Genomic DNA, 25215 nt, shown 5'->3' on the forward strand with positions numbered 1-25215 from the left:
AGTGTGAATTTACAGCACCTGAGCTACTCTGTGGCAACTGTCCACGTGCACCTTCTTAAGTTACCTGGGCACACTTTAAGCAATTTCACATCCTAGTTTACCTAAAAATAAACCTGTTAATGTGCCCTTGCTCTTTGTTTTTCCAAGGCAATTTTGGAAGTGTGGAGAGTTTATAGTAGATAATTGAAGGCTTCTTTTCTATGTTATTTTTTTCTTCCTTTTATTGTTTTTAGCTATAGGCAGAAAGTCAAACTAGAGTGTTAGTTTTGCAGCAAACTACAAACTACAATAATTTCTCTGAAAGCAAGAAAAAGGCAAGAACTGGCAGCTGCAGTACAAGTATAAATTCAGCATTATATAGAGTATGTCACAACTTCTTTACACAAAAAAACAGAACTTTTTCCAGTACATACCCACACTCGAATTTAACTGCTTATACAAGGACAATTTAGCTGGTGGTATGTAGCCAAGTGAAGTGTGAGATTTACTTTATGGACTAAACAGTATATGAAATATGGGTACAGCAAGTCAGAAATCAATACAGAGCTACATTTTAATGCATCATGGCTTCAGACCAAAAACAATTGCTTTTTTCTCCATGAGCAGAGCAAGTTTAGAAAGAGATAATTCTTCCAAATTCTTTCCATTTCTCCGTGACCAAATCCCATACAAATGGAATCCTACATGCTGCATGTGACACATGATTTTGTAATACTAACCATTTTGAGTCAAAACTTGAAAAAACACAACACATCCTATAATCCCTACAGTGCTTTGTGTTTTGGTCTGCTACCCAAAAAAGATTAGGGCACTTGCCAACATGATCCCAGTCCATCATCCAGATTCAGTTTAAAATAGGTAGAAGGTTAATAGCAGAGAAACAAAACCTTAAGATGGTGGCTACATATACCTGGAAGCTGGATGTAAACTAGTAAAGTTTTGGTGTCAACAGAACTGAATGCATTTCCACTACATGAGAATCAGGCCTGAGAAACTTCAATAATACTACAAATAGGAGGGGGACATCAACAAATACTTATTTCCAGTCTTTCCAGTTAAAGCCAAAGATTACTTTGAAGACTGTGAAATTCTAAGATACAGGTTGCTTAGATAGGCAGGTATTTCTAGCTACATTTGACAGATGAGGAAATAGAGATGCAAAATACTAATGCCAGTGTATAAATCAATTTTTAGAAAAGGAATTGTGTGCTTTAGTCAATTTAGTCCCACAGACTTCAACAGGACTTGCATACAGTCCCACAGACTTCAATAGGGCTTGTGTACATGTTTGCACTTTACTGAATTGGGGACTTAAGTACATTATCCAAGGTTACATAGGAAGTCCCTGGCAAAGAAAATGTTACAAACACTGGTGCTGTTAGTGTCCTGTGCTCTTCCTGTTAAACCATGCTTTCCCCCTAGAGAAAGCCACGCTCAAAATGTTATAACCAGAAAGTCACCATGTATTTCCAGTCATCCATCTTGTGAAGACTATGGTTTAATTAGCTTTCTGTTGCCAGCCTGGTCTTGGATCCTCTCCCACTCAAGAGAAAATGTTCTTGCACTTCAAATTTTTCATGGGTGGTCTCTGGCCACAGTAGAATTGTTGCAGAATTTCTAGGTGTAGTGTACAAAACATTTCAGAGCTATGGCACTAGAATTCCCAGGTAAGGTTAAATATAAAAACTTACTGTGTGTAGGTATAGAAAACTTCCCAGAGAAGGTAGTGCAAACAACTTCAACTTTGTTTCCCTTAGTCTACATCTAGGTAAAGCACTGTTCAGCAATTACCTTAACCAGAAAAGGCAAAACTGGAGGGAGATATGGATTAAAGCCAGGATTCAGGCCTGTGTATTTTGTACAGCACCAAACTCAAGGGGGGAATACATGGTCCTTCCCCTAGGGAGCTAAAGGTTCAGTTATACTAAAAATAATCTGCCCCATGCAGAGATCAGAGAAGTTTTCCTACGTTCCACAGTTTGCTGGTCTGCCAGTTATTGGTTTCTGGGTTATCAAAGGAAAGTATTGTTTTCATCTTCAACAAGACTTTAAAAAGTAACACGGATATCAAAGTTAACTGGCTAAGTCTTTTTTATAGATAAAGAAGTTGAAACATGGAGCACAAGATTCATTCAACCAGACATTGATCCTCTCGTAACAAAAGGTCCTATGTGGCTGTATGTCTGGGACAAGATATCCCTATATCCATGCTATTGAATCCTGCTTTTAGCAGGGTGTTTCCAGCTACGTGGATAGTATCAAAACTGTACTTGGTCAATTATACCACAGTCCCTGGACACATACTTTTGTTTGTATAAATTACACTTTAGCAGCTGGCCGCCCTCAGATCCAGGAGTTGCAAGAACAGAACATAAAAAAGGTTTAAAGAAAGATGTGATCTGCGGTTTAATAGTTACACTTGCCTTTAATTCTGTTTTGCTCCAGATACAGTAGCAAGGACCTAAGAAGTTGAGCAGTGTACAAAAAGTAGGTCCAATATAATTAAACGTTCTTGGTAACTTAAAGACAAACGGATACATAGCTGAGTATTTTGTTTTTAAAGTAACTGTTCACTCTAAACAGGTTACTTTTTTTTGGTTCAAGATTTATCTTTAAAACTTATACTGTATATTTTACCATATCTACTTTTTACATTACCGCAAGCAAATATATATGAGGAAACAATGTTTAGAAACTTTGGCTTCTCCCAAAAAAGGTTATTTGAGAAGAATAAGCTGTCCTCTTTAAAATACTGGCTCCTGAAACATTTTAAATACCATTTTATAACAGCATATGCTGCAGAAACCTTACTTCTCTCCTCAGCAAGTGAAGATTTGTAATGCAGATGGTGAATTCAATAGTGCTCTCTCATTTACATGTTCAGAAACTTATATTTGTTTAGATTGGAAAATAATGGTCCAAGAAACAGTTCATTTCTGTCTTAATCATTTGAAAAGCTTCTTTCTTTTCTTTCTCCACTGTTTATTGTCCTTGTCTTCAGTATCATCAGGAGGGTCTGGCATTATGAAACCATCAGTCAGTTTATAATACACTATTGTGGAATCCGATTCAACTATGGCCAGGATGACAGACAGTGGTGAATCTGGTTTATCTAGCTGAGCACATGCTTTCTTCATGATCTCTCTTATCCTGACAGAAGAGAAAGAGAAAAAAGAGTCAAGGAGCAATCTAGTCATACATTTAAAAACAGCAAACCCAAAAGATGCAACACCACCTCTTTCTCACGGCTTATGTAACAGCAAATCATGAACATTTATTTCCAATGGATCTTTTGTCTTTTAAAGGATGTTCCTACAGGTACACACCAGTGATGATATTACTTAGTAACCAATTCATTTTACCATTCAAACCTTTTGGTATCATTAGATTAGCTGACACCCCTTCTGTTGTAAACCACATAAAAAACAAAACCAAAAAAAACCCAATCCAGCCGTCTGCCTTTGGTACATATGAATGTCATCATTAATATTTATAGGACAAGATAATAGGATGTTTTAGCTTACTGACACTCTTATGTTAATAATCATTGGCTCCTATGCATGTGGGGAGCCTGCTCTGATGCGCTGAAAATCCAGCGCATCAGAGCAGACTCAGTTAATCAAGTCTGCTGGAGCATGGAAATTCATGCGCTCTAGCAGCCCCGTGCGTCATGTGCATCAGCATCACCTCGCATCTTCATGCTGAAAAACTGGCAGCAGGGTGCTTTGAACTAAAACACGTCCAATGAGCTTTAGTTCAAAGTGCTCCGTTGTCATTTTTACAGCATGGGGACACATGGTGATGCTGATACATGTGATGTGCGGGTGCTTTTAATTAGTGCAGCTCGCTAATTAAAGCACCTGGCACCGCATCCAGGAGCATGTGTAAAAATGCCCTATATTTCTAGAGTTAAAAGAAATTCATTTCCTTTCTTAAATGCTAGAGAAAAATTAGAAGATGTTAACTTTTAGCTAAAAATTCTCCAATTGCACAGACTGCTGCAGGGAATGGATTCATTTTGACATTTCCAGTTACACCACCCAGGGATATATCAGTCGATTACATTCCTATCTTAATCATCTCTGCTTCTAGAGGTGCTGATACATTTGTCCCATATTGGATCAGCACTAATCTAAGGAAAATTGACTGTACCGGCAATCAGCTTTTTTTGGCTGATGTGGCCGATAATGCCGCCGATAAATGCCCTGTGCAGCACCGCATGCAGCTGGCCAGGAGCACAACCCGGCAGAAGGGAGAGCAGCCAGGTCTAGCCTTGTAAGTCTGTTGTGAGGGAAGGAGTATTGAGGGGGGAGGGTTGGGGAAATGACAAATTGAGGTCCCAGCATGAGAGAGTGAGGCTGGGGGAGGTGCTGCCCAGCCAGGGCGGAGCAGGGCACAACTCCCACCACTGCACACGCTCCAGGAGAGCATGGGGGGCACGTGCCATGCAGATCTGCATGTGGGGTGAGGGCAGGCTGCCACTGTGGGCTGGGATGGTGCTGGGCTCTCCTGACGGGGGTTGGGTCAAGCTGCGGCAGCACTGGGATGGGGCTATGGGTGGGGGGGCCTGCAATCACCCCAAAATTCACTGTAGCTCCCTCCCTCAGCACAGCTGCTGCCCACCCCAAGTACAACCCCCCTGCTGGGAAGAGCCCAAGTCCATTCCAGCCCCAGCCTGCAGTGGCAGCCTACCCTCACCCTGCATGCAGACCCAGAGGGCACACGACCCCCCATGCCCTCCCAGGGCATGTGCAGCAGCGGGATCCACCCACCCTCCAGACAAGCTGTTCACAGCTCCATCCCATGCTCCGCTCCAGCTGTGCAGCACCTACCCCTGTCCCTGCCCCCCCACCCCCCACTCCCTCCCTTACCACACGGTCCTTTATCTGCACCTCCCTCCTTACCCCTACCCCAACAGACTTACCAGCTGGACACTGTTCTCCAAGTGCCCAGCTGCATATTGGCAATCAGATCAGTATTGGCTGGTATGGCTCGTTAAAAAATTGGCCATCAGTATCAACCCAAAAGATTGCTATTGGTACACCCCTATATACTACTATGGGTTTCTAAGAGACCATTTGTCCTGACCTATATACGGTACAAACATATATTCACATGGCCCTCCTCTGCTTCCCCCTACAGGGTGTGTACATATGTGGGGAAAGGAAGCAGAGGAGGGCATTAGCATAATTTGATGTATGCCCCAGTTAAACACAGGGGCAGGCAAATTCTAGCCCATGAGCCACATCGGGCCCGCAGTGACTCCATTTCCCAGCAGTCCCCACATGTGTTGCGGCATCTGGTTTCCATGAAGACTCCAGGGGCAGTGGGGCCATGGCAGCACCGGGCCAAGGTTTCCATGGAAACTGTCCCCTGCAGCACTAGCAGGGCATGCAGCTGAATGAGGAGTTGCTCTGGGGCTGGGATCTTGCGACAGTGACGGTGTGGTCTGGAGCTGGAGCAGAGCTGCGATCCACTGCCTGTATACCCTGGGCAGGGATGTGCAAGATCCCAGCCCCAGAACAGGTCTTCCTCTGCAACCCTTCATTAAAAAATTAGAGGATCAAAGATAAATTAAATGGGATATGGTAGAGGATAATGCAGCACTGCCGACCTCTCCAGGCTGCTCGGGACATGACCCTTCCAGTGATATAATAGCAGTCTCAGAATTTGAACCCAGCTGTAGGACTGCAGTCAGACTTTGTGGGGGTGGAGTGGAGGTGGGTGGTTTGGAGTGGGTGCACTGGAGTGGGGGTGGGTGGTTTGGAGCCCCTCTGAGATGAGGGACTCCAATCCGCTCTAGCACAGGCTGGGCAAACCCCTGCCTGAGCTCCCTCCTCTCCCTTCTGCCCCCCCTCCCACCATGCAGACAGCACCAGGGACGGGGCTGGGCTGCATCCCCCCAGCCACTTGAGCAAACAGAAGTTAATGAAGGCGCTTCACTCTGGAGCACCTTCATCTGAACTCTCATATAGCGAGGGTTAATTTGTCATGTGATCGGGGACTTCTAAAGCTCTCTGCAACTGTGCACTTCTGTCAGGACATGACTGTAGAGCACTTTCAAGGGGCCGGTCATGTGACAAATGAAACTTCTGTCTGCACTCCCAATTACGCTATTAATAGGGCCTGCTTCAAAATGAGGTTTCTCTTCAGAGGCTTGCATACCATGAAACTAGAGTCACAATGGCACCCTCTAGTGACAGCATCTAATATAGTCAAAACCATAAATTGTGATTACTATTTTGGACAGCAGTATGGCATTGTTGTAATAAGTGCCACTTTTCAATAGATTAGTGAATACAATCTTTTAAAATGAAGCATACGTTTATGATAGCAGAATTACAGCATTTCTCTTTGCCATGTCAAAAATGGAACTGTACAGTACAATATATAATTAACTCAGTGCCTCAGGCTCCAGAATAGCCCTGTTCATCCAGAGGTTCAGGCTGCCTAGAAGTTCAGGGACAGATATCCTACACATGCCACCTTCAAGGGATTCATGCCAACAACTGCTTACTAAAACTGAAAGGCAGCTACATCCCCAAGAGAGCCTAGAGAACAATCAAGTATTTGTGCTGCTGGGAGCACAGTGGGAAGTCTGCTGAGCTAAAATATTCTGCAAGCATTTTCCCCCATTTTCTGAAGAAAAGTCATTGAATGTTAAAAAACAGAAGCAGCTAAGGTTTTGGGTTTCACCAGAAACAGATCTTGATCTTCAACAGAGGCAATGGGGCACAAAAATGCAGAGACAGGTAAGCTAGGGGGAATTAAGCTCTGCAGGAAGTGAGAAAATAAAAGAAACTCACTTTTCTGAATTATTGGAATATTCCCAGAGCAAGTGGCATTTTACTACTTCTTTCTAATGAAAAAAAAACCTTTCCCCATCTCTTAGATTTTTTTGCATTTTATCTCATCCATCCATGCCTGCAATTTTGCAGGGCAGATCCTGCTTCCAGCAAAGCCAGTGTGATCACAACTGGGCTCTGAATTTGTAAACAAAACCCTACCAACCACACAGGCCATCCAACTTGCAGGAGGTGAAATGGATTTCATCAAAAAGGCATTCATCATGGCTAATCCCAAAGAGATGGAGCCTTTTTGAAGCTCATGAAAGAGGCACTGCTGTACAAATCTACAATCTATAACAGTTGGCCTTTCTGAAGCCCTTTCCAGCACAGGGGCTTAAAGGGCTTTATAAATAATGAATTAAGACTAATAACTGCAAAGTAGGTATTCTAGCCATTTTACAGAAGAGTCAACTGAAGCAGTGAAATTACTTAGCTAAACTGTCAAATGGGATGTCTGTAGCCAAGGCAGAATTGCTACCTAGAACTGTGAAAGAGGCTAAACACAAGTCAAGGGCTTATTAGGCAGGATATTTTAAGTAGAAACTGGAAAGTGCTAGTATTATTGTACAAAGGCATTAGTAAGACCCAATTTCGAATACTGTATACCACTCTGGTCACTTGTAATTACAAAGAAGAAGAATTTAAACTAGAACAGGTACAAAAAGGGTTGCTAGACAGAGAAGCAGAGAATCTATCTTACAAAAAGAAAAATGGAATCTGGCTTGTTTAGCTTAGGAAAACAAAGATTGCAAGGGTAGGATTATTTTTTTAGAAATACAGTTGCAAGGTGAATATACCAGGAAGGGAGAAGAGCTATTAACCTACAAGAAAAAGAAAACAAGATCTAATAGCTACATGCTGGTCACAAAGAGTGAAACTGGAAGTTAGAAGGTGGTTTCTAATAAGCAAAACGAGTTAACTTGTGAACAGACTAGTGGTGGCAAGGAACCCAAACTGTTTCAAGACGGAGCCTGACACGTTTATGGAAGGGATAGAATGATGACTGGGTTATTCTTAGATCAAGGAGCAGTGACCATGTCTACACAAGATGCTGACTGTGTAGTTGTTACTGTACAGTCATTTAGTACTTTTATATACAGGTACTAAATGACTGTAGTAACTGGAGTTAATGCACAATAGCATTGCCAAACAGCTTAAGGTGAGTCTGGCTGTGCAGTAACTTGTTACTACTGTGCAGCAGCGTCGCATCATGCTTCATGCTACATGATGCTACTGCACAGTAGTAATGAGCTACTGCGTAGTCAACTTCTCATGTAGGCATGGCCAGTAGGTATGATAGAAATACCAAATATTTGGATGGGTTTAATGGGGTTGAAAGAAAAATCTCTGTGCAAATGATTTCTGGCTATCCCATGCTTCAGAGCTTCTGCTACGCTCCTGTAGAGGCTAAAAGATTCTTTTTCATCCCTCACCAAGCACTTGACACAGGCTAAAACATGCAAGTGCTCCTAAAAAGCACTTAGAAACTACTCAGGGTCCTGGCTGAAGGGTCTTGCTCATGTACTCAAGGGAAAACTGACTACTAAACTTGGGGGAGAGGGAAAAATTCCCTCTCCCCCAAGTCAGCCACATAAAAATACTCCAAGAGATCTTTGCCATTCTTTGGATTGCAGGGCATGGCCTTTTATTACATTAAAATACATTCAAATGAACCTAACAAATTCTTTGCCATTGCAACGACCAAGGCCTTGACAGCTCCCTTGTGTGCCACAGATCAAAAGCAGGGGAACACCTAGCTTTTTTTCTTCCCTTAGGACACTTTATGGCTGTGATGCAGGAATGGACAGACAGGCTGATCTTGTGGAGCGCTTTGGATAATTACTTGCCTGCAAATGCAGAGGCAGTTCCCATCCAGTCCTATGTTTCTTTTTAGATTTCCACTCTCACTGAGCCATATCCCTACTAAACAATTTACTCAAGGCAACCACTCTGGCTGCAACCCCATCCTTCATACGTAGTTACTGCTATAAAGCAAAGTGGGGAAAAAGGGTATTAACATTCCTGTAAAGTTTACTGGTGTTAAAAGTGGCAGCTAAAAATCACCGTCAAGATTAGAGGAAAACATTTCCACAATTTAGTTTCTGTATGTGACAGCAGTTTTTATTCGGGGGAAAAACAGTGACAGAAGGTACAAGCCATCAATTTAACCTGTTACGAGTCTTTTACAGGACAGGCAAAGGTGGCAGTGAAGTCGAGTACTAGTGGGAAATTCATGTCATTCACTCAGAAGCATAACTGAAGGGGGGGCAATTTGGGCAGCAGCCCCAGGCACCGCCTTAGGGGGCCTCAAAAGCAGCCATTGCTGCAGCGGAACTCGATTGTACCAAAGAATTCAGCAGAGCAGGAACCAGCGCTGCCCTGGGCATGGAGCTGTGCTGCTACGCCTCTGCATTCACTTATGGCAAATACAAGTAGCCAATACTAGTCACTTTATTTTAATGAACTTCTTGAAGGCTCTTAGGTACCACAATGAGAGGTATGATCCTGAAAAGCAAGGGCAGGGTCTAGAACCAATTTTAAAGAGAATTAGATTTCAAGTCAATACATCCATTCAAATGTATTTGAACGGGAGAGGGGCTCTTCTTGGGGTGGGGTAGGAAAACATGATGGAAAGAAGCAGTTCAGTAAAAGCAGATGGACTCCAGGCATCTTTAAAAAATGCACTGGTTTCCTGCCCAAATCATATTTAGTTAAATTTTCAAAAGAGCAAACTGGCCAAGCAGGAATCAGGATATGGGCAGTGACTGTAACAAGATAGAAAGAGGAAGACAAAATTTATTGTAGTGAAATTCCCTGTGCAAAAGCCTCTAATAAACAGAGGAAATACTGAATGCTCTAAGCAGTTCATATGTTGAAATGATAGCCAAAATGAGCTATTACCTTTCTTAACAAGAAAGCTGAAGGCTTTGAATTTGTCTTTTATAGCTCGATGAAAATTCACCATAAGCTTGACCAGACTGAACAGTTCCCTCCTCTTCATGCATGAGAAGATGCAATTCAAGGCTGGTGATTTAATGGAAGTTGGTTTCTGTACACACATGAATTAGTGCTTTATCTGACTTGTACAGAAGACACAGGCTGCTTGCTTGTAAAAACCAAGTCTCCACAATACTACAGAGGCAACAGAGCAGCCTAGCCTGAAAACAAATACTTTAAATATTGCTCTCAAATCAGATTTTGACCCAAAGTGTGGTATGCTGGGGGGGAAGGGCAGAATTGTTATCCTTTAAATCCGAGGCCCAATGCCCTTCATCTCAATTTTGAGGAAAATGAGGCAGGAGGAAAAGGTCACATTTTTAATATAAGAATAGGTGCCACCCTGTTTTTGAGGTGTGTCAGAATTATGGTTGTGAAGAGAACTCAAGGTAAAATGAACTAGAGAAATTATAGTATTCATAAATAGTGGAGGTGTAGAAAATAGTGGAAGAAACGATGACTGATCATTCTGAATGTGAATACCCACACTTACAGTTCAAAGGGGCCTGCACCTCAGTATTCATAAATATAACTAAGCAAAACTGTTTATGTATCAGTCGACAAAAACTTTCCCCAGTTACAAATTCACAGATGTTTAAAAAAAAGAAAAAATGAAAAAGTCTGGCATTCCTTTTTCTTCCCAAATTTTATGAAAACAAACTGTTCCAATTTATGACTGAACATTTCTGCATATATTCTTTCATGGGGAAACTATTTTTAAGCAAATGAGTTCTTCCCAGTCTGCTTGAAGCGTAAGCATTAAAGAACTGGGAATTTTATTTTTCAAATTTGCAGAGTAATCAGATAGGGCCTAGGAAAAAGTGATGCCCTCCCATATCAGTAACACAAATAACATTCTCTAAGCCAGTCATTTTCAACCTGTGATCCACGGATCCCTGGGGGTGCACAGGCTGTCTCAGGCATATATTTTTTTCTCGTTTTTAAGTGGGGGGAGTGCAGATGGAGGCCCCCGTGGTGATGGAGGGAGTGGAGCTGGGGCATGGGATGGAGCCACGAGCACCTCATCCGGGGGACACAGGGGGGAGGGGGGTGGCAGCTCACACTGCTACATGCCCTCCAAAAGGGCATGAGGGGGTGTCCCCAGATCAGCATGCAGGGCGAGGGCGGGCTGCCACTGTGGGCTGTGGCCGGAGGCACCAGGCTCTTCCCAGCTGGGTTTGGGCTGGGCTGAGCTTGGGGGGGGTGGCAACGGCGCTGAGACAGGGCTATGGGGGGTGGGGTGGGGGGAGGGACACAGCCACCCCAAAATTTGTCATAGCCCCCTCAAACCCCTCTCCCAGCACTGCCACCACCTGCTCTGAGCGCAGCCTAGCCCAACATCCCTGCCAGGAACAGCCAGGTGCTGCCCTAGCCCACAACGGCTTAGTCCCGTGCCCTGCCCCAGCCCCACTCCCTCCCCCACCGCAGGGACCTGTATTTGCCCCTCCCATGCCCCTTCCCTCACAACAGATCGACCAGCTGGACCCAGCCGCTCTCCACGCTGCCGGGCTGTGCTCCTGGCTGCCCACGTGCTGTGCTGTGACTGCGCACATCCATGCAATATTTATCGGTCACATCAGTTTTGCGTACCCCCTACGACCTTTTTAAGTACCCCTAGAGGTACACGTACCCTCGGTTGACAACCACTGATCTAAAGGGTCCGGGAAAGATGACTACGATCAATCTGTATGCGAGTACCCATACTTACAATTCAAAGGGGTCTCCACCTCCATTTGAAATTTTTTAGGAGTCTCTAAATAAAGAAAAGTTTGAAAACCACTGCTCTGCAAAATACCTGCTCTGACAAACCTGCCCTGACAACGACCTTTTAATTCTACAGAAGCTAAAAAAAAAAAAAAGAATGAAAAGCTTTTTAAAAGCTCACTGAAATCCTGTGTACACTTGTAGATATGCTTCATTTTGTTTGTAAGAGCAATGTCATTGACTGGAAAGGGTTTGCCTGTGCTTAAAAAGCTTTGCCAATCTGGGAACTTAATTCTGAAACACTGACAATTAGACACAGACATAGTTGCCTGGCTGCATTAATTGACAGACAACAAGCAGAGCCAAGGAACTAGGTGGCCAAGATAAATGGATTCCTCTTACAGGGCATAAACAAGGAAGAATGACTATTTAATTCAGCAGGGATCAAAAAATAGTTTGCCAGGATGTGGAAGGCCTCCATTTGGTTGGGGGAAGGGATGATGACACGAGAAAAATAAAATAAAATAATGAAACAGAATCTTGTTCTCAAGGTGTTCACTCACAGAAGTCTCAATAGGTCCCATTTTAAGCACACAGGCAGTGGAGTGGGCACATCCTCTGCCTATAGAGCCCAAAGCTGCTTGTCATTTTATGTAGTAAAATCAACTATAGGATTGTAGTCAGCATGGGCCAGACCCTGCTTCCACTGAGGTCAGGGAGTGTTTTGCAAGACATTAATATGAGGAGTACTGGGCTTCGTGCAGGTAGGGTGGGGTGCCCTGTCTATGTGGAGCTGCTTGCTGGATTGAGGCCTCGGACTATAAGCAAGACTGCTTTTCCTTCTGAAATTGTCTGAATTAATCTGATGAGCTCAGTAGCATGAGGAAAAAATTGAAATCAATTACCACATTTCAAAACCAAGCTTCAAGGTGATGCGAGAAATTGTTGTAAAAAAGCTATACCCCGATCCCTCTCATTTTTCTTAGCGATTCCTACTGCACTTTCAATACAGTCCCTTCAAAGACTTGCTTCCCAGACAAGAAAGAATCCGCATTCCCTGCCTAGTCATCTGGAGAAGCAGAGCTGGCAGGTCTCTAAAGCTGTTTTGAGGGGAAAAATCATGACCTGAACAGCTCCTACCTGCTCTAAGACCTGGTGCTTACTAGCTAAGTAAATACTGTCTGTTTGGTAACTTCTTCTGTACTGAGCTCATTGTTTCCCAGTCAGGTGTAGTAAAAACTACAGACGCTGCATTTCAAACCCTGATTTCACCCTTTAAAACAACATATTTTGAATTTACAGAAGCTCCTTTGTCCTTTCCCATCCAGTAAAATGAAATGCAGAAAGAAAAAAAAAAGCAAGCGCATTTTGCTCAAAAGAAAAGCATTGCTTCTCAAATAGCAAATGCTTTTCTTGCCATGAGCTAACTGTGAAGTGGTATTGTATATTGTAGGAAATGACAATAGGTACTTGTGACCAGCAGCAAGCTTGAAATTTTAGTAGAAAAATGGGCCATTGTCAGGAGGAGGAGCAGGGTTGTGGAAAAAGAGTCAGAGATACTGCACTTCCCACCTACTTTAAAAATGCGTTTTAGAAATAGCCTGTATACGTGATGTATGACTTTGGGGCTATTTACAGTATAATGATTTCTCTAGACCAGTAGATCTCAAGTTTTATATAATTGAGGCATCCCTCCCATAACTTCAATACAACTTCCCATAACTTCTGTGAACTGAGCTGCATCCCATTTCAAAAACGAATTTATTATAGTACTTACATGTTTGAAGAGGGGCAGGGAAGGAGAAGGAGCAGCTAACAGGGAAACGCCAGCACTGCAGTGAGTTGGGGGAAGAGGAAGAGTGGCTGGAAAGGAAGACTGTGGCCCTCATCTTGCTTATCTCCTCTCTTCCAGCAGCACCCCACTGAGGCTGTCATAGCACCTTGGTTGAGAATTACTGCTGTACCTTTTGCATAATATATATCCCACCAAGAAAACTGACACTGAGCTGCATTATGCACATCATCAGATGGGAAGGGGCAGGCCTTCCCATCAGCAGGCATTCATGAAATTTCAACATAGGTATGTTTGGGAATGAGCTTTGTGCCCTTTTTATGGTGACCCTTGAGGCACCAGTCATGGTATACTGGAGGCACAGAATCATATATTCAATTGTACCAATACATTGAACATACTATTTTCCTATTGGGTATAAACAAATACAAAGTTTTAATGAACTCATCTACCAGTTGAAAACTGTATTAGCCAGAACATATTTTAATGACAACATAGCTGATATATTTACTCTGCAGCAAGGACTGGTCACAAACTGTACTTTTAGTCAATGTAATTCATTCACTCTGCCACTCAAACACATATCCTTCCAGTAATGGATTCCATCCACGCTGATGCCAGAAACAGAGCAAACAGTACCACCACAGTACAAACAAATTCAAACTCCATGAACGTAAAGCCCAATGAAAAACCAGAAGATAGGATGCAAGTTTGTGCAGCACTTCCCAGATATATGCATGTTAAAACAAGAACTGCTGGCATCCACCCAACACCAGAGTGGAAACCTTGATTCTCTGATGGAAAACCACCACACACAAGTAAACCAAAAAAGGCATGTGTATAAGTAAGTTCACTGAGACTAGCTAACATCCCTCTCTGCTAGTTTTCCCTTCCCTCCAAAAGAAAAAAATATTGTGTATCATTTTCCAAACCCCAAATCTTGAATAGCAAAACACCTTTCTCTAAGCAAGAGAGAAAAAATGAAGGATTTATTCTTATGACTGTATCTGACAAAAATAACCCCAACCGAGTGAGAATAAATATTTATTTTAGGTACTTTAGAAGTACTAACTTTTCTGTATAAATCCCTTGAGAGGCAATTCTTACCACATTACAGAGGAGAACAAATGAGACACAGAAGGTAAAAGGAGTCAATGGCAAAGATCCTTTGTTCAAATCCTGCCTCGCAAACACACATCACTGGGTGTGTTTATTGTTAATTAAATTTTATTTAAAATTTGCATGTGTTTCCAAAGTTTATGAACACAGACTCTTCATCCTATATTGGAAATCATAAACCAGGGGTGGGTAAGTCTTAAGAAAAAAAAATAATCTATGAAATGTTCCAAATACTAGAAGGAATTCTGCTCACATTAGAATTTGTTCTCTCTCTGCAATTTAAAAAAAAAAAAAAAAAAAAAGAATGTTTCTTTCAGACCTTAATCTGAGTTGCCAGCCGCCCTTTCACTATTCCCTCCCTCCATTTTATCTTACTACTATACCAGCATGAAGTATCTGGTAATCACCTGCTCACCTCTCATGGCTGAATGACATGTGGACAGGTGTGGGCACCACCACTTGGAAGCTCTCAGTTTCTCTCTCGCGTCCCTGGAGATATACTAGCTGCAACTCTGCTAATCCAAAGCATGTCACCTCTGGCCAATTTCTCCCTTGAAGTGTCCATTATTGAAAAGAGAGAATAAAAACATAGGTCTCACTCAGTTTGCATTGTTGAGACTAAAGCTAACTTCCCACTGCCTTTTTATATTTTATTCGTCTGAAAAATACTTCTCCCAAGATTTTTTTTCCTGTTCAGCTTCAAGTTATCAATTTATGAATAATACTTCTGCAAAGTGACTGACAGTCATTAAAGGCCAGATCCTCAACTCATTTCATTCCAAATGTCCAGCACTGGACTGCTGGGCCACCTTCGGCAAGACACTTCCCCTTTCTATACCTCCATTTCCCTCCTTCCTTTCATTTTTATTTACTTACATGGTAAGTTCTTTAGGGCACAGGATGTCTCCAATAATGTACCCAAAGAGCACCTAGCACAATCTGACATCAATCATAGTTGAGGGCTACAGTTACCACTGTAATGCAAAGAATAAACTTTCCACCCCAGGGCACCTAGCACTAGCTATCTCCATGTGCCCCACTGGTAGCTGATTGGCATAACACTGGGTCAGCAATCTCATAGGAGGGCCAGATCAAAATAACAGTTTAGTCTGAGGCGGGTTAGCACTTCCAACCTGGCCACCACTGCTTCTCTATGCTACTGATGCATGAGTGAGCTGCCAAATGCCCCCACTGCTGAATTGCCTTGTTGCTGAAATGCCAACAACCCCTCTGTAACTGTAAAAAAAAGGATACTGGGCTAGATGTCTTGGCCCAGTCTTATGTCTTATGACTTGGCTAACCTCAGATTGTCATATGCTAAACCAGAGGAGGCCAACCTGCAAGCAGCACAGGTGTAACAAGTGACATGGGCTTCACAGGCTGAATGAAATTGCTTGGCAGCCTGGATCTGGCCCACGGGCCATAGATTGCTGACCCCTGGTGTAACCAACTACTGTCCTGTGCTTAATTTTGGAGGGGATACCCAGGGCATGGGATCTGTACTCTTAGTATGTAGGTTTTAAGAGTCACAATGCATACTGTGTCAGTTTATTGCTCGCATTTCTCATCCCATACTGGCAAAAGTTCACTGATTTACCTTCTAAGAGGTCCAAGTAAACCAAGAAAGCAGCATAGACTTGAGTGCTGTCTGCTACATCCATCGACATCATCTCTGTAAACTGAAACCCGACATGCAACAGTGATGAAGTAGAAGCTCTATATATCTAAAATAAAAGTTTTCCATAAAACCCCCAAATAGGTAACATACATAAACTCTTCCAAAAGAGCATGAGAAAGCATGGACCTTGTTTAAAGTACTACTAAAATTCAGATAGAGAGTAAGTGCCAATGAAAATTGGCCTCTTATAATAATATATTTTTTAAATTACACTTCTGGTGCACTCACAAAAAGGAATAAAAGAATCTTGACTGTTCATGGAACAGAGCTGTGTTTGTGAAGAAAAGTAAAACTCTCAGAACCTATTTCTTCTGTGTTATGTCAACATAAGATGGCCAGTTTATACAACTCAGTGTTTTTGTATGTTAAAAAATTAAAATTAATTCAAAAAGCTGAAAGTCCCAGTGATTTAGAATGGCAAGATTTACAGTTCCAAGCCCTCATAATGCACACAATAATATTCTTTAATAGCTCTGATAACAGAATGAAAACAATGCACAAGATGCACTTAAAGATTTTGGAAAACTTATGACATTAAAATCACATCATTCCATTGAATATCCCTCCTCAGGAAAAGGCATAACTTTGACAACACCAAGAATTAGTTATCAGAAATGTGTTACTTCTCTAGATCAACTGTTTTAGAGCCATCTAAGACAGAGTTAATATCCTAAAGCAGCAGTTCCCAATCTGTGGTACATGTACCACCAGTGGTACGCAAACAACCTGTGAGGGGTACATGGCAGCAGCAGGCCAGTGCTGCACATTGCAGTGAAGGGCGCAACCTCTGCCTGGCTGTCTGTATCGCCAGCACTCCCTGTGCGCACATGCAGCTCTTGCATTCATTGGGCATAGGAGGAAAGCCCCGCGTGCTGGGGCCATCTGCTTTCCCAGCCAGGGCTGCAGGGCACAGGAGGGAAGCCTTCTTCCTGGCACCTTCACCTGGGAAGCGGGGAAGGCAGCCAGCTCCAATGTGCAGAGCTTTCCTCCTATACCTGGCAAGTGCAGGAAGCACTGGCAATACAGACTGTCTGATAGAGGATGCGCTCCTTGCCGCGATGTGCAGCGCTGGCTGGAGTCATGCCCTGCCGAGTACGCTGAGCACCCCCACGTGCTGCTGCACCCTGTGGGGGGGGGGGGGGGGGAGTGCAGAGGCCCCCCCACTCCCAACATACCCAAACCCTGCCCCCAGAACCCACCACATATACACAACCTCCCAACACAGCCTATGTTCCCCCCACACACCCTCACAAACCCCCAACACACCCTACCATATACACACCCCACACTCTCTACACCCCACCTGATGGTACTTAAGGTTGTATCGTTTTAAATTGGTGGTGTGCAATCTGTCAGAGCTTGGGAACTGCTGTCCTAAGGAATTTACAAGTAGAAGGTCTTTAGGATCAGAATGATGTTTAAAAAAATGCCTGCGAAGCAACATGCAAATAAATAATATCAAAATAATAATGAAAATTCATTATAAAAACAGGAGGAGAAATGAGTGAGTGGAAAAGAAAGGCACTCTGTACCACTGTGTCTGTCTTGGTTCTATTTAAGTGCTCATCACATAAACTATAGATTGAAATGTATTACTGTAATTGACCTATCCTCTCTCCTCTCCCAGGGAATTCCAATCATTGGTTTTCTTTTATTTAGCTGAGTTGCTTCAGTAGAGAGGTAGAGATGGAGAGAGACTAATGGGGTAAAGCTATTGCAGAGCAGCCAGCTTGGATCTGTTAGCGGTCAAAAAAACCCAACAAAAAACATTTCTTCAAGAAATCAAGCAAAAGTCCTCGTGAAATAGGAGGCAACAGCGGAGAAAAAAACCAAAAAACAGCCAGGTTTGGTTTTTAATGAACGGGCTTTTAGCCACCTGAAATACATGGAAGAGGCAAACTCAAGGTAAAATTCACTTTCAAGGTTCTGAATAAGCTGCTGAAGCAGCTTGTGGGTTGCTGTTACTAGGCATGTCTACACATGAGCTTTAATGGGCAGTAGCTTATTTTACTGTGCATTAAAGCATCACATAAAAAACCATGCTATTTCACTAATGCAGTGAAATAGACTACTGTGCATTAAGCATCAACTAAAAATCACACAGGATCATTACTGTGCATCAAGGAAACCTAATGTGCATTTGTTTAGTCTTCAAGGGCATTTGTAGATGAGCTGGGGTGGGGGGGTGCTAATTAGCTCAGCTCCAAGAGCTGCACTAATTCAAAGCACTGGAGCATCACCTGCATCAGCATCCTCGCACTGAAAAAAGGCAGCAGAGCACTTTGAACTAGAGCTTGTTGAATGAGCTTTAGTTTAAAGCGCCCCACAGCCATTTTTCAGCGTGGGGACGCTGATACATGTAACACTGGAGTCTGCTGGAGTAAGGCGATTACCAGGGCCAGCCTGTCCTATCTTGTGAAACCTGCAGCCGCAGGGGGCCCCGCAGCCAAGGGGCCCCTGCAGCCATGGACTCTGGTGCCACCCCCTCCTGCTCCGGCTTCTCCGCATCAGGGGGCCCCAAAACTATAACTTGCAGGGGGGCCCAAAAACTATGGGCCAGCCCTGGTGATTACCACGCTCCAGCAGACTGCTCCAACACCTAAAATGACAGGGCATCAGAGCAGCCTCCTTGCACGTGTATAGGAGTCCTCGGACTGGAGGCACTGCATGTGATGCTCAGTAGGAAAAGCACCTTAATGTCGCACCTTAGTGTCCACCTGCTCGGTACAAAACAAAGCGAAGCAAAAAAAACCCCCAAAAACAAAAACCAACCCCAAAACCACCCCTCAAATCCCAGTTTGGGTACAGATGGGTGAGAAACAAATCACCATTTGTTGCCTCTCTCTTTAAAAGGCAAATCAAACAACATAAAATAAACCCAAACCAAACGTGACTGCAAGATACCCGTCGCTCTCGGGCAGGGGGCTGGTGAGCAGCCGGACGGGCTGCAGGACGAAGGCGCGGGGAGCACGTATGGCTGCAGAGCTGCGCTGTGACCGCCCCTGGCCGCATCCAGCTGTGCGGCAGCTGCAGGGGCAAAGCTCCGCTGTCCCCGCCCCCGACCGCCAGAAGGCCCCGCCCACCTTGGGGTGAGTCGCCATCCAGTTGCTACGGGCGCCCCGCTCTTGCCCTGCCGCCGGAGCCCGGCCGCTGCTGCTGCCCTCCTCCTCCCCGTCCATGCCCTCCCACGTGCGCTGCAGCTTCGCTCCGGGCCGCGTCCGTCGCTAAAGCTCTCCCCGCCGGAACAAGCGGCCGCGCGCTGTGGTTCCGCCCTCCCTCTGCGGCCGCTCGCGTCTCTCTGGCCTTCTTCCTCGCTGGTGGCCCCGTGGCTGTGCTGGGGTCGGGGCAATGGCTCTAACTCGGTGTTTCCCACGTGCAGCGCCGCGCACCGAGAGCTACCGGGTCTCCTCGCTGCCCCCGGGAAAGAAGGGAAGCCCCAAGGTCCCTGCAGCAGCTGGGAAGGGTGATTGATGTAAGGAGGGAGGGAAGTGGGGACTAGAGGAGACCCTGGCTGGAGGTAGAGGGGTTGAGGTTGAAGATGAAGCAAGGAAAGTTTAAGTTACTAATAGGAAGAACTTTCTCAGCAGGAGGGTAGTAAAGCACCAGAGCAGGCTACCCAGAGAGATGGGGGACTCTCCATCCTTGGAAATTGTTAAGGCCCAGCAGGACCAAGCTTTGAGTGGGACGATCTAGTTGGGGCTGGTCCTGCTTTGAGTATGGCCTTGGACTAGATGACCTCCTGAGGTGCCTTCGGACCCTCGTTTTCTATGATATTATGAATAAGAAGGAAAGGAAGGATCAGTAGTTCAGTGAAGCAGGGTTTTAATTATGGGGGTGGAAAATAGAGCAAAGAGTGATATGGTGAAAAAAATAAGGCCAATCAGAAATGTGTTGCTTCTCTAGATCAACCGTTCACTGATCTGGGCAGCAGAAGAGACAGGGAAGGAAGTAGGGGGGAGGGAGAGATGAGGTTGGCAAGAATAACAAGAATAAGCCCTGAAAAATAGCATGACAAAACTCAGTCCTAGTGAAAACACCACTGGGAAAGAGGCTAAGCCAGCTAGAGAGAAAGCCTAAAGGCTACTATGCACTTTAGTTCTTCACATGTAGTTTGTATTGGGTGTTCAGTATCCTTAGCCTTTTAGTGCAGTTATACAGAGCCACAATGAGCTAATGAGTGTTTGGGGCAGTGAAAACCTATAAATAAAGGATTCCTGCTTCCCACTACAAAATGGGTTGCACAATCCAGTGTGCAGACTTAGCAGAAATCACCTTCTCTGGCTATCTTGGCACCTATTTAGTTGAATTTCAAACAGTTATAAAGTCAGATCCCTCCCTGTTATGGATTGCTAAGTGCTTGTATCTGCTAGTATTTAAAAACAAATATAGGCTTCCTAGATTTAGGGAGTAATAGGCAATATTTTGCAACTACATTAGATGAAACAATGCAAGGCTTCGGCTGGGGCATTGTGCTCAGTTTTAGTTAGCCTTTCTCGTGAAAAGTTTGGCAGAGACTGAAAAGAGCAGGAGGCAGGCAACTAAAGTGCTTAGAGGATAGACATGGACTGGAATTATTTAGCTTTGCAAAGAGCAAATTAAGGGGAAACTGGTGGAGCTGTTCAAACTTAGCCAGGGCACAGTGAAAAGTTAACAGTGCCATCTTTTACCTTGTCCCAGTATTTGGCAGCAACGGGTTTTATAAATGAAATATATTATAAACAAGTCTTTATTTAATTGGGCAGATAACCAATGTGGATTTCACTGGTGCAGGAGGTCACTGAGGACCAATCCTACACTTGTTCAGGCAATTCTGATGAATTTCATCTAAGAGCATAGCTTTGATATTACACATACAACCAAACTTCTTTGTGACCATAAAAGTGATTAAAGCTCTTCTTTTGGCAGAAAAGAGATGACTGATTTCAAAGCACTTTCTGAGCTATGAGGCCTGTAGAAAAATGCTGGCAACTGTGCCATATTCTGCTGAAGAGCAGAAGAACAAGTGGCTGTGTCTCCAGACCGGCGGAAGAAAAAACTTCATAAGCTCTTGCGTGGTGTATTCTAGGGATCAGTAGATCTAAAATAGGGCTGCTTACAGATGTATTCCCCCCCCCCAAAAAAACCCCCCCACAAACAAACCCAAAACAACCTGGCACTTTAAACTCCATGCACCCCTGTGCCAAGCCCAGTGCATGCCAGAAGAGACATTGTATTAGTTGGACCTGGCTTGTCCAAAGTCTGTATAGATCAGGCACTTTAGAGGGGCTTTTTTGGTGCTTTTATCTAATAGCTGATTGAATCAGCTTTTAGGTAAAAGCACCAAAAAGCCCTGTTGAAGAACCTGATCTATACAGATGCTGCAAGAGCTGGGTCTAACTAATGTGCTGGTTCTTTCAGTAAAGTGCTCCCCCCACCCCACCAACATCTGTCAGTACCCCGTAAGCAACGTGAATAAAGGAATTTGCTGAACTAACAGGGACAATGCCTAACCTGCCAGAAACAGTACCTGTAGCCAAACAGGCTCCACATTTTAGAAAGGATGTGGAGAAGTTAGAGAGGGTCCAGAAACAGGCATGAAAAACAGTAAAGGGCTTGGAAGGAAAGTCATATAAGGAGGGGTTGAAAGAGATAGGCTTGCTCTGTTTGCATAAAAGACACTTAAGAGGGGGCATGATAGTTGTCTTCAAATATCTGAAGGGCTACAGTGAAGAAGAGAGAAAACACCACTAATGTCTTGCTGCAGAGAGCAGGACACAAGCCAATGGCTTGTAGTTGCAGCAATGTAGGATTATACTGGATATCAGGACAAATTTCTTCACTATTAGAGCAGTGAGACAGTGGAATTGGCTGCCTAAGGAACTTGTGGAATCTCCATCATTGAAGATGTTCAAGAAGTTGGATAAGCATCCATCAGAGATGATCCAGAAGTAGCTATTCCTAGACTATTTATGAGTATTTCTCATGCTTCTTGGGCTTGCTGACTGCCACATAGGGCTGGGAAGAAATTTTTTCCTTCCTGTTGCTACAAGTGTTGGGAGGTGGGAGCCACAAGGGGTTGCCTTCCTTAGAAGCATTGAGTGTTGGCTGGAGCCATGGCTGGGGATTTTGACTGGAGTGTGCCAATACTGTTGGGACTGTTGGCTACAAATGTCCAACTCGGGATCCTTAAAATTCTGGTTTATTAGGCAGATTGAAACACTGTAATGAAGTCAAATCATAAACCTTGGGGCTGGTCCCCCCCACACACACACAGTAGCTAGCTACAAGAGTCGGGTATACCTATCCCACAGGCGCTGGAGTCTGCCGTCGATGACCAGTCGAGGCTTCTTCCAGTGTGGTGTTATCCTCTAGAAGGGGGTCGCTGGCTGGTCCTTCTGGCTGGACAGGTCGGGTGCTGGTCAAGTTGGAGACCAAGAGGGCATGCCTGAGGGTCACTGCTTTTTATCTGTCCCTGGCAGACTTTGGTGACCCCCCAGTTTTCAGGTTTGCCCAATCCAGGGGTCTTTGACCCTTGTGGGACTTCGCCCTCGGTGGCTACTGGATGGCATCTGTCAGCCCCAGGGGTTGTCCACATGTATGTGCAGGTTTGGGAGTCCATTGATGACTTCTGATTAATTACCGCTGTCATGAATAGGGCTCTGGGAGCGGTTGATCTGGAGATATTCAGCCCCAAAAGTTGGTCCCCGGGGTTGATTAACTCAGACCTGGCCTTCTAGCCCTTGAACAGTGAAGTTTAGAGAATTCCCGGTTGCTACATTGTCTCCTATTGATTTCTTCCCTGGGTTGATTTGCTGTTTTCGTAGGTGTTAATTGACTCTTGTTACTGAAGCCTGCTACTGTGTTACACATTCAATCACTGATTCACTAGCTCTTTCAGGGGCCCGCCTCATGCAGGGAAGCTGCAGTTTGATTCCTGCCCTTGTTAACATTGTAACAATGTATAACTTATTTCTGAAACAAAACAGGTTGCGTTAAAAGGTGAAGAGTATAAAATGTAAGCTACAAGAATAATGCTATGGCACACAAATAGATAAAAATACCAAAATACAAGGGGAGATACCAAATACACACATACAAACTTTAAAACACAATTCCTTATCTTATAGTGAAAGAAAGAGGAAGGAAGAAATGGTAGAAGAGAAACACATCCAAAGAGGGGAGAGCAAATGCAGGCAAGAGGAAAAGGGGGCTTTCTGCTACAGGACTAAACCTAGAGGTTCCTGGCTAGAGGGTCTTGCCTATCCACTCAGGAGTAGGGCAATTGCTACATTTAGGTTCAGGAAGGAATTTTACCCCATGGTCAAATTGGTGGATTGTGGGGGTTTTGCTTTCCTCTGTAACAGGGGATGTAGCCAGGGGCAGATCAAGGGGAGGTGTGCTTGCAGCCCTGCTTTGATTCCTGGTACACCCAAAAGCCAATGTCCTGGCAGTGGCAGGGGTGTTTCTATTTAGGCAGCAGTGATATAGTCAATTGACTTCATAGCTCATCATAATTTGCTTGATTCCTTCTAAACTCTTCATTCCACATGTGTGAATGACCCTCTTTCCTTTTAAATGGTCTTTAATGGTTCCACGACTCCAGCTTGCCTTCCTTCTTCAGTACTGCTCTCTGTTCACTGATCCTAGTCACATTGCACTCACTTCCTAGCCCCGATGACAGTTTTTAACTCTAGCTAAAAAGATTAATTCCAGTGTGGAAATATAAACTCAGGTGAACATTAGCTCTGGGGTGGAAATCACTTTCAGCATTGGAGGCAGTGTTCAGATGTTCAAGAAGGCTAGATTTTGTTTTATGAATCTAAAAACAGAGACCTACATTTAACTGATGACTGAAACAAGAGCTTTAGATTAGTTTTGCCTACTGTTTTGGGGTTTTTTTTTATAAATAATATAGGATATAGCAAATTAATGTACATTCCAATATATTCATTTTTTGCTTCCATCTTAAATGGAATGCTATAGCTCTAGGCCTCTACTTATTAGTGAAGTTCTAGTTTCTAGTTTCTTTTTATCAGGAGAACAATGTGTTATGTTATATGTGATGATGAGGCACCACTCCATCTGCACCTCCTTTTGCAAAATCCTAGATCTGCCTAAGGGTGTGGCCCTCTTTGGATTTCTCAAACAGCAGTGTAATTAAGGATGGGTGAGAGTGGCATCTACCCAGGGTGCCAAGTTATGAGTGGGTGCTGGATTCACTCCTTCAACCCTTACAGAGTCCGCAACCCAGCAGGGAACTTATGCTGAACTCCAAAACAGTCAGGACAGGCAAAGTAGCAGCAGCTCAGCTGGGGCAGCATGGGTAAGACTGCTTCTCCTCAGCCCCCACTCTCAGAATCTATGTGCCCTGCACCTGCTCTTGGAACACGTGCCATCCGGCCCCACCTCCCCACTATCAGAACCTGTGTCCTCCTTGCTCTCCCATAGAGTTTACCCCAGGCACCAAATCTGCTTGTCACAGCACTTCCCTCAAGAATATTTAACAGCTATTTACTGTAAATACATAATAAAGCAAGACAGTAATATGCATCATAGCAGTAGCTGCTGACATAATGAAAGTCTGCATTTTTGGATGCTTGACCCATGCTACATAACTGGCATTAAAGAAATCAAATTCAGTTTCTTACCAGCATTCCCATGTCACACCCTTTCAATACATTGCTAAACACATTTTATGGTTTTGAGATTAAAGTTATTTTCTACAAAGGATAGCAGGACTATTCCTCCTTTGTATCAGTCAGATGAGTTGTGCAGTGTAGTAGGATGTAAGAGAGAAGAGGAGGAAGAGTATCAGTTCCTGGTTGCTGCTAGAGGTGTGGTATTTGACTTGATAATCTGATTCAAAATGGTAACTCCTGTTTTTAAATGGCATTGACTGCTTTTAACAAAACAAAAAAGCAAGTAATGTGAAAAGTATTTATGCCACATGTGATTTCCATTAACACCAATGAGATTTCTGTAATTAAAACTGTTCTCAATGTCTTGAACACACATTAGATCAGGAATGGGCAACACCCAGCACACATGCTAGAGTGTGGCATGCGAAGGCATTTTGCTTGATGCACGCCTCAGGGCAC

The 25215-nt window shown here is 43.9% G+C and overlaps 1 protein-coding gene across 3 annotated transcripts; it reads right to left on the reverse strand.

Moving 5' to 3' along the window:
- Positions 1-223: 223 nt before the first annotated feature.
- TSEN15 (tRNA splicing endonuclease subunit 15) lies at positions 224-24836 on the reverse strand. Of its 3 annotated transcripts, none has more exons than XM_006038303.3 (4): positions 24766-24836; positions 16058-16139; positions 14876-15011; positions 224-3150 (listed from the first exon to the last, which is right to left on the reverse strand). In XM_006038303.3, the coding sequence occupies exons 1-4, from the start codon at positions 24775-24777 to the stop codon at positions 2946-2948; spliced, it is 435 nt and encodes a 144-aa protein (XP_006038365.1). In that variant the 5' UTR covers positions 24778-24836; the 3' UTR covers positions 224-2945. The 3 variants fall into 3 exon arrangements, with proteins under 3 accessions (XP_006038365.1, XP_014382602.1, XP_025050582.1); XM_014527116.2 differs by lacking the exon at positions 24766-24836 and adding an exon at positions 19222-19354; XM_025194797.1 differs by lacking the exon at positions 24766-24836 and adding an exon at positions 19043-19202.
- Between the last annotated feature and the right edge of the window lie 379 nt (positions 24837-25215).

This window comes from Alligator sinensis, unplaced genomic scaffold, assembly GCF_000455745.1.
Source record: "Alligator sinensis unplaced genomic scaffold, ASM45574v1 scaffold471_1, whole genome shotgun sequence".
NCBI lineage: Eukaryota > Metazoa > Chordata > Crocodylia > Alligatoridae > Alligator > Alligator sinensis.